This window comes from Citrus clementina, unplaced genomic scaffold (assembly GCF_000493195.1).
Source record: "Citrus clementina cultivar Clemenules unplaced genomic scaffold, Citrus_clementina_v1.0 scaffold_9, whole genome shotgun sequence".
Lineage (NCBI taxonomy): Eukaryota > Viridiplantae > Streptophyta > Magnoliopsida > Sapindales > Rutaceae > Citrus > Citrus x clementina.
Window position 1 is genome coordinate 25,056,352 of NW_006261964.1, and position 11,861 is coordinate 25,068,212.

At 31.8% G+C, this 11,861-nt stretch overlaps 2 protein-coding genes across 2 annotated transcripts; one reads left to right on the forward strand and one right to left on the reverse strand.

Annotated features, from left to right (window-relative positions):
* Positions 1-3,569: 3,569 nt before the first annotated feature.
* On the forward strand, positions 3,570-4,459 carry LOC18031920. Its single transcript, XM_006421354.2, has one exon. The coding sequence runs from the start codon at positions 3,858-3,860 to the stop codon at positions 4,221-4,223; it is 366 nt and encodes a 121-aa protein (XP_006421417.1). The 5' UTR covers positions 3,570-3,857; the 3' UTR covers positions 4,224-4,459.
* Positions 4,460-8,500: 4,041 nt separating this feature from the next.
* LOC18031919 (polygalacturonase) lies at positions 8,501-11,282 on the reverse strand. The gene is made up of 9 exons (XM_006421356.2): positions 10,843-11,282; positions 10,462-10,593; positions 10,200-10,367; positions 10,046-10,066; positions 9,490-9,697; positions 9,269-9,350; positions 9,056-9,164; positions 8,842-8,958; positions 8,501-8,732 (listed from the first exon to the last, which is right to left on the reverse strand). Exons 1-9 carry the CDS (start codon positions 11,167-11,169, stop codon positions 8,514-8,516), a joined length of 1,383 nt encoding a protein of 460 aa, XP_006421419.2. The 5' UTR covers positions 11,170-11,282; the 3' UTR covers positions 8,501-8,513.
* Between the last annotated feature and the right edge of the window lie 579 nt (positions 11,283-11,861).

Genomic DNA, 11,861 nt, shown 5'->3' on the forward strand with positions numbered 1-11,861 from the left:
AGAGTTTATTTTTATTTACAGCTTGTCTAGATTATTACAACGGAGAGATTATTCTTAAATAAATTATCACTACAAAGAGGTTTTACTATAATACTTCACGTATAATGTTTGGAGAATAAAAGAGGGAGCATGATTGAACACAATTCCATGCAAAACCATGCCCTCCTCGACAATAGAGTTAGTGATGGGCTCCTCGAGATGGAATCCAAATGAGCTTCCAAATGGTATGCTTTAACCGTTACATAGCAGGCAGGTCGTTCTGCAAGCTTGCCCATGCGTAGGCAAGTTTGCATTAGGATTTCATGAGAAAAAAACTCAACCAAGTCAACCTAAAGACTCAGTCAAGAGCCAACTTGAGGATTCTCTCCGAAAGATCAGGCCACAATTCTAATTAACTAATGGCTACTCCCACTTATCTAGGAACAAGAGTTTCGGTTTTTCATAAGAACTCCAAAAAATTCAAAATCAGATGAGTATCTTCTCTCTTTCTAAAGGTTTTCTACTTTCTTTTCTTTTCCATTTCTCAAGACTTTTTCAATTTTTTGGTGAGATTTCCTTTAAATATTTTTTTTCCAAAGCAATTAGAATCAAGCCGCGACAGTTGTACCATAAAATTTCCCCAAAAAATCCAATTACTAACTTGAGGGTCGGATAATTTACACTAAAAAAAGGTCCAACATTCCCATAATAGTTTTTTGTTAAGTGTAGGTAAGTTTCATAGGATATGCTCGTGGTCGCTAGAATCTGCTTGAACAAAGGAAAAGTAGACCGGAGCCGTTCTCATCTTTACAAATTCAAGTGTTGGTGTGGATACCTGGTTGCAACTCTTTACGGATCAGATTTCTATATCAACGTATGATAATAAAAAATATGTGACGCATCACTCAAGACAAACTATATATTTCAACAATCAGAACGTGGTCTTACTGTGATCATAACATTATTTGTGTAATTTCAAAAAGAGTTGGGTAAAAAAATATCTTTTGGAACTACAACAATCCATTTAGGTCCACTAATAGGCCCGTCAAGCTACTGGACGACTGGACCAATGATAATAGGGTGATTGGATTTTGAGTTTAAGATGAATTGGATCGGGCTGGGTTTATAATTAATTAACCTTCTTACTTAAGCCCAAATTTTGGGATAATGAAAATGATTATATTTCACCTCTTCAATTTATTTCAATAGTCCCCATTTTTTAATTAATATTATTTATTTCAGAACTGTCTTTATTAAAAATCAAAGTAAGTTAAATAAAATTTTTTCTCTCTCTCAAGTTCTCAATAGATTACCTCATCAATTCTGACATCTCTCTCTTTTTTTTTTTAATTGATTCACAATTTGAATCAAATATTAATTTCTAATCAAATCTCAAATTTACATTAAATAAAATCTTAGATTATCACACAAAATTAAAATCAATAATCATCAATAGCAACAAAATCCAGCATTTATTCATCAAACTTAAGAAATCCCAATATTCAAACTCATCATATATTGGTGGAGGCGATGGATCAATGGTGAAAAAGATAAGTGGTGGTGGTAATGAGCTTGTTGTTGATAAAGATAAGTACGGGAGGTGATGGTTAAGCTAGAAAGAGAGGGAGAGAAAGAATAAAATAATATAAAATAATAAAATTTTATATTTGATAAAGATAATTCTGAAAAGTAATTAAAAAAATTGAAAAGATGGGATTGATAAGATAATTTAAGAGAGTCAAATATTATTACTCAATAATTAATTCAGTTATTTAATTATGTCGTTAGCGCAACTTTGGGTTTCAATTATGACTTAAAGCAAAACTAACAACATCAACAACTAATTAAGGATTCCTTAAAAAAAAAAAAAGCCAAAAAATCACAATTATAGTTATGTTGGTGAAGAACCTATACATTGAGGGCATATTTGGTTGTAGGATAAATATATGAGATTAAATTATTTTTTGTTCAATCCCATGTTTGGATCATTTTAGGATTGGTATATAAAAGGGATGGCTCCCCCATGGGAACTATTTAATAAAAAAGTAAGCTAAAAAATTATCATATGAGGTTTATCCCCCATCTTATCTCATCTCATTTTATCCTATTTTATCCTGTTCTACATACCAAATGTGCCTTGAAAGATTAGATAGTGTAATCAACAAAATGATTTTCATGTTAGAGTTTTATTTTATTTATTTATTTATTATTGACTGACTTAGTTTTTATCCGTAGAGGATTGGCTGCAAATGGATTCTGAAATTATTATCGTGCCAAGTGATTTTACAATTTTTTAATTGAGAGAATTCATTAGACTTAAAAAAATTTCACATTAAATATGCCATTGCGACAATGGTTTAGTTGTGAGCTTCCGACCTTATGTCGTTAGTAAAGTTGAGGGTATAAGTTTAAGGTAGTGTTTGTTTTTTGGTCTGAAAAGTAAATGAGTCTGAATTTTTCTAAAGTCTGAATGAGTCTGAATACGAAAATCTGAATGACATGTTTGTTTTTTTTTTTTTAATATCTGAATATAAGTGGCATCTTGTTTGTTTTTACTATAAAAAACATCTTAAACTTAGTTGTTTGACATTTATGTCATTGTAAATTAAAACAAAAAAAAAAGAGAATTACATTTTATAGTTTAGGAAATAAGTTATTTTACAGATATATTTTTGGAATATAATATTTACTTGTCATTAAGACATTTTTTCATTAAGATAAAAGTCACAAAAATTTATTTATTTTATTTAGATGTAAATGTCTGAAAATTAGACATAAGTTCTAAAAAATAAACAAGTAAATTTTAGAAAATGCCTGAAATTAATAAAATTTTAGACTTTAAACATTTAACAAATAACCTCTAAGTCTCTATAGAGATGAACATTCTTCTTCCACAAATATAGGTAAAGTTGGTAGATACTTTTGTAAATATTAGTGGGAGTAGTTTTTCAAATTGATCTGTAGGTAATACTATGTACGTTTGTAAATTCTTTGAAAAGCTCAAACTGTAAGATAACTTAAAAAACTTACTCGAGCAATGTATGTGCATATCTTAATTGTCAAAGTCCCGAGCAGCTTTTCAGAACGACCCATTATTGATTATTGATCTTCTTTAGCAATTCATTTAATTCTCAATACAAAAATTCTACCCCTCAGCCTGATTTTGGTAGGCCAATTATTCAGAGCTTGCTTGCTGAAGGGTCGTTTTGACTCATTTATGTGATTAATACCCATCAATGTTCCCAACTAGTTGACAAAATAAGCCAACCTGATACACAATAGAGAGATTGAAAATTCTCACATCTCTAAGAGACAAGATAATACAAATGAGGCTAGTGACAAACTGGCAAAAGTTTCAAAATCAAAAAAATTATAAGCTTGTTGGTTTTCTTGGTTTTGCTCTTGGGACTCACATATCAATTTATATGGACATGTGATATCACTAAGGACAAATGGGGAAGTGAAATTAAAACATTTTCATTTTGGTGTCAGTCAGAGAGCCATCCAAGACTAGTTGCTAGCATGTTAAAAATACTAATTGTATATATTTGGAAATCAATACTGAATAAGGATGTTTTTTAATTCTGGAATCCTATTTCAGTTTTCTCCCTCATTTTCTACAACACTAAAATCACTCAACCCTCTATCTCTCCCTTCACTTATTATAACTTCAAGCTCATTTTTCCTCTTTTTTTTTTTTCACTTCAAGTGCCTATTTTTATCTCTCATCACGTCCTCTTTTTCTTGTAAATCACTTCTCATTGTTGTTTTCAACTCTCTCTTTTGAAGCCTTTTGTTTCAAAAGTTGATACCAACATCACGCAGTGCAAGAGTGACAGACACAGAGTCTCCAACAGGCAAACAACTTTCTCAAGTTCATGGGGTCTTTAGAAGCAAGCTTAAAAGATCAGCTGACACCAGTAGTTGAAACACAAATTAGAGGGGCTCAACAGCCTAGCCACAATACACACAGATCAATTGAAACACTGGTTGTTGTTCTAGCAGTAATCACTATCGTAGCTGTTATTGCAGGAATCATTGCTCGGTTGTGTGGTGGAAGACACTTTGGTGGAAATGGGGAGCATGACATTGAAGGTTGGGTTGAAAGAAAGTGTAGGAGTTGCCTCGACAGTGGAGTTTCTGCTGCACCAGAACAGGCACCGGCACCGGCACCGGCACCGGCACCGGCACCGGCGCCTCCAGCAGAGGAGCCAAAACCAGCAACAGAAGAAACGAAGAAGTGAAAATGGAGGTAGGTATATGAATTAAACTATATAGATATCATTTGTTGGGAAAGAAAAGCAGAAAGGAAGTGGGTATTTTATCAAAGTGCTTTAGCTTGATAGGGTGTCGAGAAAATCAGAAAGTTTATTCATTTTTGTTGAACAGTAGGTGTTTCAATAGAAGCTTAATCATATTTGTTCTCTGTGACTCACCTTCTCCGCTGTTTCAAATGAACTGGATTTTCAGTTTATTTTCATTTCTCTTTCTTTTAAGAATAAGCTGAAATTTTTCAAAAGCATATAGTATTTTCAAGTACATGTAATATGTCTAGACTATAGCTCCTTCAACAACATTAGTAAAGTTAGCACTCCAAACATGATAATGGGTTATTTAATTATCACACTGGGAAAGCAAAGTACTAACAAGCCATAGCTTTTGAATTTATGCAATCCAACCGTTGCCTTTTCTAAAAAGCTAATCTTTAGCAAGCAACTTGTTTACTGATTGCTTGTTGAATGTCGAAGGCTTTATTAACTTACCGTTGCCATTCTTTTCCAAAAGAAAAAGAGGAAAACGTAAAAGCATGTTTGCACACAACTATAAACGGCTTTCTTCCGTTCAGCAAGTTAGCTTGCCTATGATTACTTCTAAAACTAGATACTGCAAGCTCATCAATTTAAAAAGAAACCTTTTCCTGCATAATAAGTACATTTGTCAATCAGCAACATAAGTAACTAAGGCGATTATAATAACTTCCAAAATGTTTGAAGCAAACAAAATAAATAGATAAAATAGAGATAATAGTTAAGGTTTTAACGTTAAAGCTACACTTGTTTTCTTCTTTCAAAGACAATCAAGTCTCCAGTACAATATAAGATAAAAGCCGAAAGCATATACCTTCAAGATCTTGCCCACTGTTGAGATATGAACAATATATTTGCAGAATTTAGCGCTGTCTTTATATGTTGTTCTTGATTCCACTGAGTCCAACAGCTGGGCTAGTCACCTGAGTTATAAGAGGATCATAATGAGTCCATGGTAAAGAGAAAATAGAAGCTAGCAGAATTGACTGTACCACAACAATTCTAGGTGTTCGATTTTGTCATCCCATGAGACCCTTAAGGAAGGGATGAAGATGAACAATCACCCAGAAAGCGAGAAATAACATGCCAAAGAAAGGACCCCATGATTGATGATCATTGTTAATCGCATTGGATACTCCAGCAGTGACACCAACCAGATTGATGATAATTATGAGAGTGGTTCTTGGTACGAGCAGAGCAGTCCATTTGAACATATAGGGCTCCACAAAGTCTCCATCTTCATCAGATGCTTTGGAAGTGAGGAAGAAATTGGTACGAATGCCAGCAAGGACTTTTGAGCACACCGTACGTGAAAGACAGCAGATAGCTGGGCTGACACACCTTTCAATAAACCAGAGCTGTTCATTTCTCCACCATTCATCAATCCTAAATGAAAACAGCAGGGAGTATGTAACAAAAGCTGGTAATGATATCGATCTGCAATCAGAATACAACACACAGCAGAGCAGAAACCAGGGCTTTCAGTCTCAGATGATATATAGCTATAAAAGAATCCTTTTCCTGTGACAAAATAAAAATCTGTGTTTTTCCCCTCTATAAGGCAATAAACATTAGCTGGATTTTGTTATTATTCATTTATTGTCACTTTCAGGCCAGCTTCAAGGTAAACTCAAGAACTAAGCAACCAACGAAACGATGAATAAAAATTTGAATAGCTTGAAGACATAGGAAAGCTTGAACATCAGTCAACATTGTAACAAAGAAAACAGTGTTACGATTTACCAAGGCTACGATCCATAAGAAAACACATTGCTTCTCGCAGTGCCTCGCTAGATTTAACAAGAAGGGTCCATTGGAGAGGACAGCTGATGCACGGACCTGTAGAAGGGATACACAAAGGAAATTAGAAAATTAATTAAACATTCTAGCTTATCCCCAAAAAAAAATCAATATTCTCGCTCCAAATGAGCCAACAAAGACTGATTAAACAAATTATTATCAGTACAGAGTACTTATACATATCTACTACAACATGTTAGAAATATAAATTAAATTAAGCTCAAGGACAGCGTGGGGAAACAAATCCAATTTGAGCCAAATCATCAACATTTGTTGCAGACAGCTTTTGCTTCATCCCTCACTTGGACAGCTCTTACTGCAATCCAATTTCACTGCCTCATCAACATAAATACTGTTGATCATTTATACAGTAATTAATAGTAAAGAATGGTTTTTGTGTAATTACATAACAATCAAATAAAAAATTATCCGCCATGTCTTGATCCAAACACCAGTTTTGGTTCACTGTTACTCCTTAAACATAAGCTTTTGAATTTCCTGCTCCTATGCTTCCATTTCTGAGCTCACCTAAATGATGAGCAAATTAGATAATTAAATATATATAAAATGGAAAGTTTAAACTGATGCAAGCAAGTAGCTAGAGTAGGGTTTTAATCAAGACCTGATTCCATGGCCTGGTCCGCAAGTTGTGTCCTGAGCTTCCACATTTTGTGAACATTTTACAATTTAAATACAATCATCACCTAAATTCAATCACACGAATAAAAGAATTAAGAATAAATTTATAAGTTTGAATGTATAATAAATAAAGTTTTTTTTTTTTGGGGAAAGTTTTGGTATACCTAGATATGAGTCATTCTCAGGAGCAAACTAAATGCAAATTTTAACTAATTATCTATAATTTCAGTTTTCAGGCATGCATGAAATTAATATTATATTACTCCTTTTGTATTTTCTCTTTCCACAGCATGTGCATTCATCTTAATTTTTATAGCTGGCTACTACTCACCCACCTTGACACTTAACATTTATAGTTTTAATTAATTTCATCTCATAATATTGTCCATTATTTTATGAGTGATTATACTGCACACTTCTATAAATTATTCCATACAAACTGATGCGATAATGTTTTATTACTGTAGAGTATCTCATATAATTTGGAGTACTATTGGGTATGCCTATGGCGAAGCTAAAAATAAAAATTCGGTTTCTAAAATTTTCAGAAAATCTTTTTAAATTTCAACTAAAAATTTTGTTTTTCCCTAATAAATTAAAATTTGTGATTTATATCCGTGGGCACAAAAAAAGGTAGGGTCAAAATATATTTTCAACATCAAAATCATTTTAACAAATTGGCTAATTATATAAAGAAAAAAAAATCCACACCCCCCAAACTTTACTTAAATGGTCACATAAATTCTTTTAGTTTAAAAGATGGTCATATTAATTTCTTAGACATTTATTAATATTATAATAAAAGTACTTAAATTGACAATAACTTACAAAAATTATATTATATATTTTATTTATAATATTAAATAGTATGATAGATTAATGTTAAAATGATTTCATAGTATTCAATTAATTTATAAACTTTTGGGTAATTTTATATACTAGATCACATATTTTAATATTATATAATTTTATTAAAAATTAATTTTTTAGTTGTTATAATCGAAAGGTGTATTTATAAAAAAAATAAAAAATTTGCATGACTATTTATGAAATTAAGAAAATCTGTACAATCATTTAACAAAACCTCACCCTGCTAATTCTTCGTTTATTTGAAAAAATGGGGGGAATGCAGCTACTTACACTCCATTTATAAAAGACCAGGTGTATCTCTATCTCTTTAAAGATTAAAAGTCTAATAAAATAAAAATGTTCATAATTGATGTAATCGAATCCCACGTGCCTTCTGATTAAAAGCGATGCAATAAAAACTGACCTATCAAACCATCCATTGCATGAGGCCCTTTAGCCTTTCATGGGAACTTACTTTCCCAAATTCTAGTCAGGACAGATTTCTTCGAATAAATTTGTGAACCCATATATTACAAAGCGTATATATCTAGAGTTTCAATAGAGTTCATATTGTAATAATTTGAAAAAAAAAAAGATATAATAATTATTATAAATCATAATTAAAAGAACTAAAAAAAAAGCTCTAGGATTCAAATATTCATGACATAAGGAAGAGAACTTGATCAAATTCAAATGTCTCAGGAAATGACCATGTTATTATTATTCAATAGAAAGAAACTGTGTTAATTTCTCATTATTTCGCCACAATGTTTACACCAAATTAATTAAATATTCTAGCTCCAAAGGCGCTAACCAAAGAAGTTATTTAACAAATTATTATCAGTACAATACAAAGTATGGTTATTATTTTTTTGGGAATAAATATGTCTACAATATGTTTAATTAAATAAAAATTATGATAACAAATTAAAATTAAGCTCAAGGACAGCGTGGGAAAACAGATCCTCTTTGAGCCAAATCATCAACATTGTTGCATAAAGCTTTTGGTTCATCTTCTTCACTTTGCAAATTTATGTTTTCCAACACAATTGCCTCACATGGATAGCTCTTACTGCAATCGAGTTTCACTGCCTCATCTGAAGCACTTGTTCCACGAATATTTTTGAACACAACATTTTTTATGTGCACTGCCGAGCCCTGCATCCAAATTAATTAATAGAAATTAATTGGAGTTAGTAACTATTGATTATTGAGTGATCATAGAGATAATTAATTAATTAACTTCTTTTAAAAAATAATCAATTACCTGTTCTTTGCAAGGATCATCTTGGTCACAATAATTTTGGTCAATTATTATAGGATTTTTAACGTTAACCATGTCAATGTTCTGAAATATGATGTTGCTTGCGTACCCTGATCCTCCCTGCATGCATAATTAATGTTGAAAATTGACATAATTACATAGCAACAGGTAATAAAATAATGATTTATGCATATGTATTAAATAAATAATTAATTACCTGCCAAGTCTTGATCCTAACACCATTTGCAGTTCCTGAAAGCTTAGCTCCATCCACTGTAACTTCTGAAACATAAGCGTTCGAATTTCCTTTTCCTAGGCTTCCAATACTGAGCTCAACAAATTAAATGATAAACAAATTAGATAACTAAATATTAACTGGAAATTAGGTTTAAATTGAAGCAGCCGATTGGAGTAGGGTTTTAATTAAGACCTGATTCCATGGCCTGGTCCGCAAGTTATGTCTTGAGCTTGCACATTTTGTGAACCACTTACAATTGAAATACAATCATCGCCTAAATTCAACCAATGTATAAGAGAACCAAACATGAATTGATAAGCTTGATTATAAAGCTTCATTTAAAACATTTTTGTGAACCATTGAAGTTTACATATTACATTTTAGAAAAAAACGTTTTGATCGGAAATATTTACCTGTTCCTATGGTGGAACTTGTAATCCGAATGTTCTGGGTGTTTGTGACATGAATTCCATCAGTATTAGGACTGTCTCCAGGTGCTGTTACCATTAGATTAAAAGCAAGAACATTCTTGCATTTTTGGAAAGAAACATGTATTTGCTGGGCATCTTGAATTTTCAGATTGCTCACTACCAAATTGTTGCCTTTATAGAACGTCAGTGCCTGCCAAGACGTATCACAGTTTTATTAATTTCCAAATGCTGATCCATCCATGCAATTTGGGTCCATTGTATAACATACTTATATGTAGAGTCATTCTCTTAAGAGGACATATTACTTTATTAAAATAAGAATCTACTAAAATATAAAAATTAAAATTAGAAAAAAAAAATTTAATATATTAGATGTTATTGTTTTTTTGTTGTGATATATATATATGTATGTATGTATGTATGTATGTATGTAATGTCTTTTAATAATATACTCACAGCATGTCCTGATTATTAGAGAATTATTACCCATATATATTATATGAATCTATATAACTATAATTTCAATGCATTGACGTACCGTTGGGGCATCTTTGCATGGCTGCAAATGTTAAACACGAAAGAAATTAAAGTCAGCTTTAAGATGAAGCAAACCAAGAAAACTTGAAAGGAAGAAAATCAAAACCATATTAGAGAAATTTGAGTTGCTAATTAATTAATGGCTTAATTTTTACCAGAGATTTATTGATTTTGCATGAATTTTCCCACCAAATCTTGCCATTGCCATTGACAGTGCCACCACCTTCGACTACTAAATTTTGTACATTATCGAAAACAATCCAGTGCCTGCCATCTTTCTTGTAGTCTGATTGATCATCAGATGCCTCTAAAGTTCCATATATCTGAAATTTAGTTTCCAAAAACAGGAGTTAGTATATTTCACTCTTCAGCTCTGATTAGTAATTATTATTCTCAAATTAATTAATTAAACCTCACCTGCACTGTGAGATTAGCTTTGCATGGACCTGAGAATCTAATTGGCTTAAGGCGGTAGGTTTTGTCTACGGGCACTACAACAATTACAGCTCCTGTATTTGAACAAGCTTCTTTCCAAGCCTGCATAAATGCCTGAAAAGTTCCAATGCATGCAAACAAAAATATAATTAAATACATTCAAGAAGATGTACATACATACATACATGCATGCATAATTACATATATATACATACATACATCTGCAAGCTACAAATTAGTTAGTTCTAATCTAGTATCACGATCACATAATTGTTTTCCAGTATCGCTGTATACTAATATGTATGTGACCAAAAAAAAAAAAATAAGGTAAATTATGATTAAGATGAATTATTTTTTATGTACCTTAGAGTCATCGGTACCATCGGCTTTGGCTCCAAAATCATCAACATTAACGGTTTTACCTCTCTTTGAAAAGCCACCAACATTTTTCAAGTTCAAGATTTGGGTTCTTTGCTTGATCAAATCCTTGGACTTGCCATCTTCAATAGAGCTCAAATATGAAGGATATGCTTGAGAATCATATCCATACTCATATATTTCATCAAGGTAATAATTACTGCCATAAGGTGGCTCATGATAATTGGCCAAGCACAATGTGTAACGTGAGATGTAAGATATTATAAAGATTGTGAAGAACAATAATTGAACGGAATGTCTTTCTAGAGCCATAATTATTTTCTTTTTGGCTGTAAGGGAAAAATATAAATTGGAAAGGTATGGGAGGATATTGCTATATTTTATAGATGAATAATTTTATAGCCAGCTAGCCAAAAACACATATGGAAGTGGAGACAATGCAATGAATGATGTTATGATGAGGAATCTATATTTATAGAGACCATAAAGCTTAAATGTTGAGAAAGAGAAAGATTTGTTAATTCTTTTACATGACTCATGCGGTATGGCTTAAGACACGAGAGATTTAGACGAAACGATTTCTTGAGCAGTCCCTTGACTTTTGCTCCATTCAAGCATGTCTTAGCCATAGATTTACGTACATAATACCGTCCATATACATTAAGTAGCTGGGTTAAAACATAATAGTATTGAAGCCTCATCCACGAAAGAGGGTAAATTATTTTCTTTAATTAATAAATAAATAAATTTTTTGATAGGTTTATTAAATAACCGATCAACTGTTACATAAGAATTTATGTCAATATTAAAGACAAGTGTCAACAGATTACAAACCCTCTCATGTGAAATGTAAACTCAAAAGATAAGAGTCTGAAAGAGAGACAAATGAGTTGAGATACATTCACATAAAGATTCAAGAGAGATCAGAGTCCAAAAGAGATAAACTAGTTCTGGTAAAATGTGAATTCATGAAATAAGATTCTGAAGGAGATAAATTGGCTGAG

Excerpts from the sequence above, each read along its gene's own strand:
- LOC18031919 (XM_006421356.2), bottom strand. The coding sequence starts at position 11,169 with ATGGCTCTAGAAAGACATTCCGTTCAATTATTGTTCTTCACAATCTTT. Across the intron at positions 8,959-9,055 it reads TTAGGATCAAGACTTGGCAG|GGAGGATCAGGGTACGCAAG; the intron begins GTAATTAATTAT and ends TTATGCATGCAG. Across the intron at positions 8,733-8,841 it reads ATGATCCTTGCAAAGAACAG|GGCTCGGCAGTGCACATAAA; the intron begins GTAATTGATTAT and ends ATTTGGATGCAG.
- LOC18031920 (XM_006421354.2), top strand. The coding sequence starts at position 3,858 with ATGGGGTCTTTAGAAGCAAGCTTAAAAGATCAGCTGACACCAGTAGTT.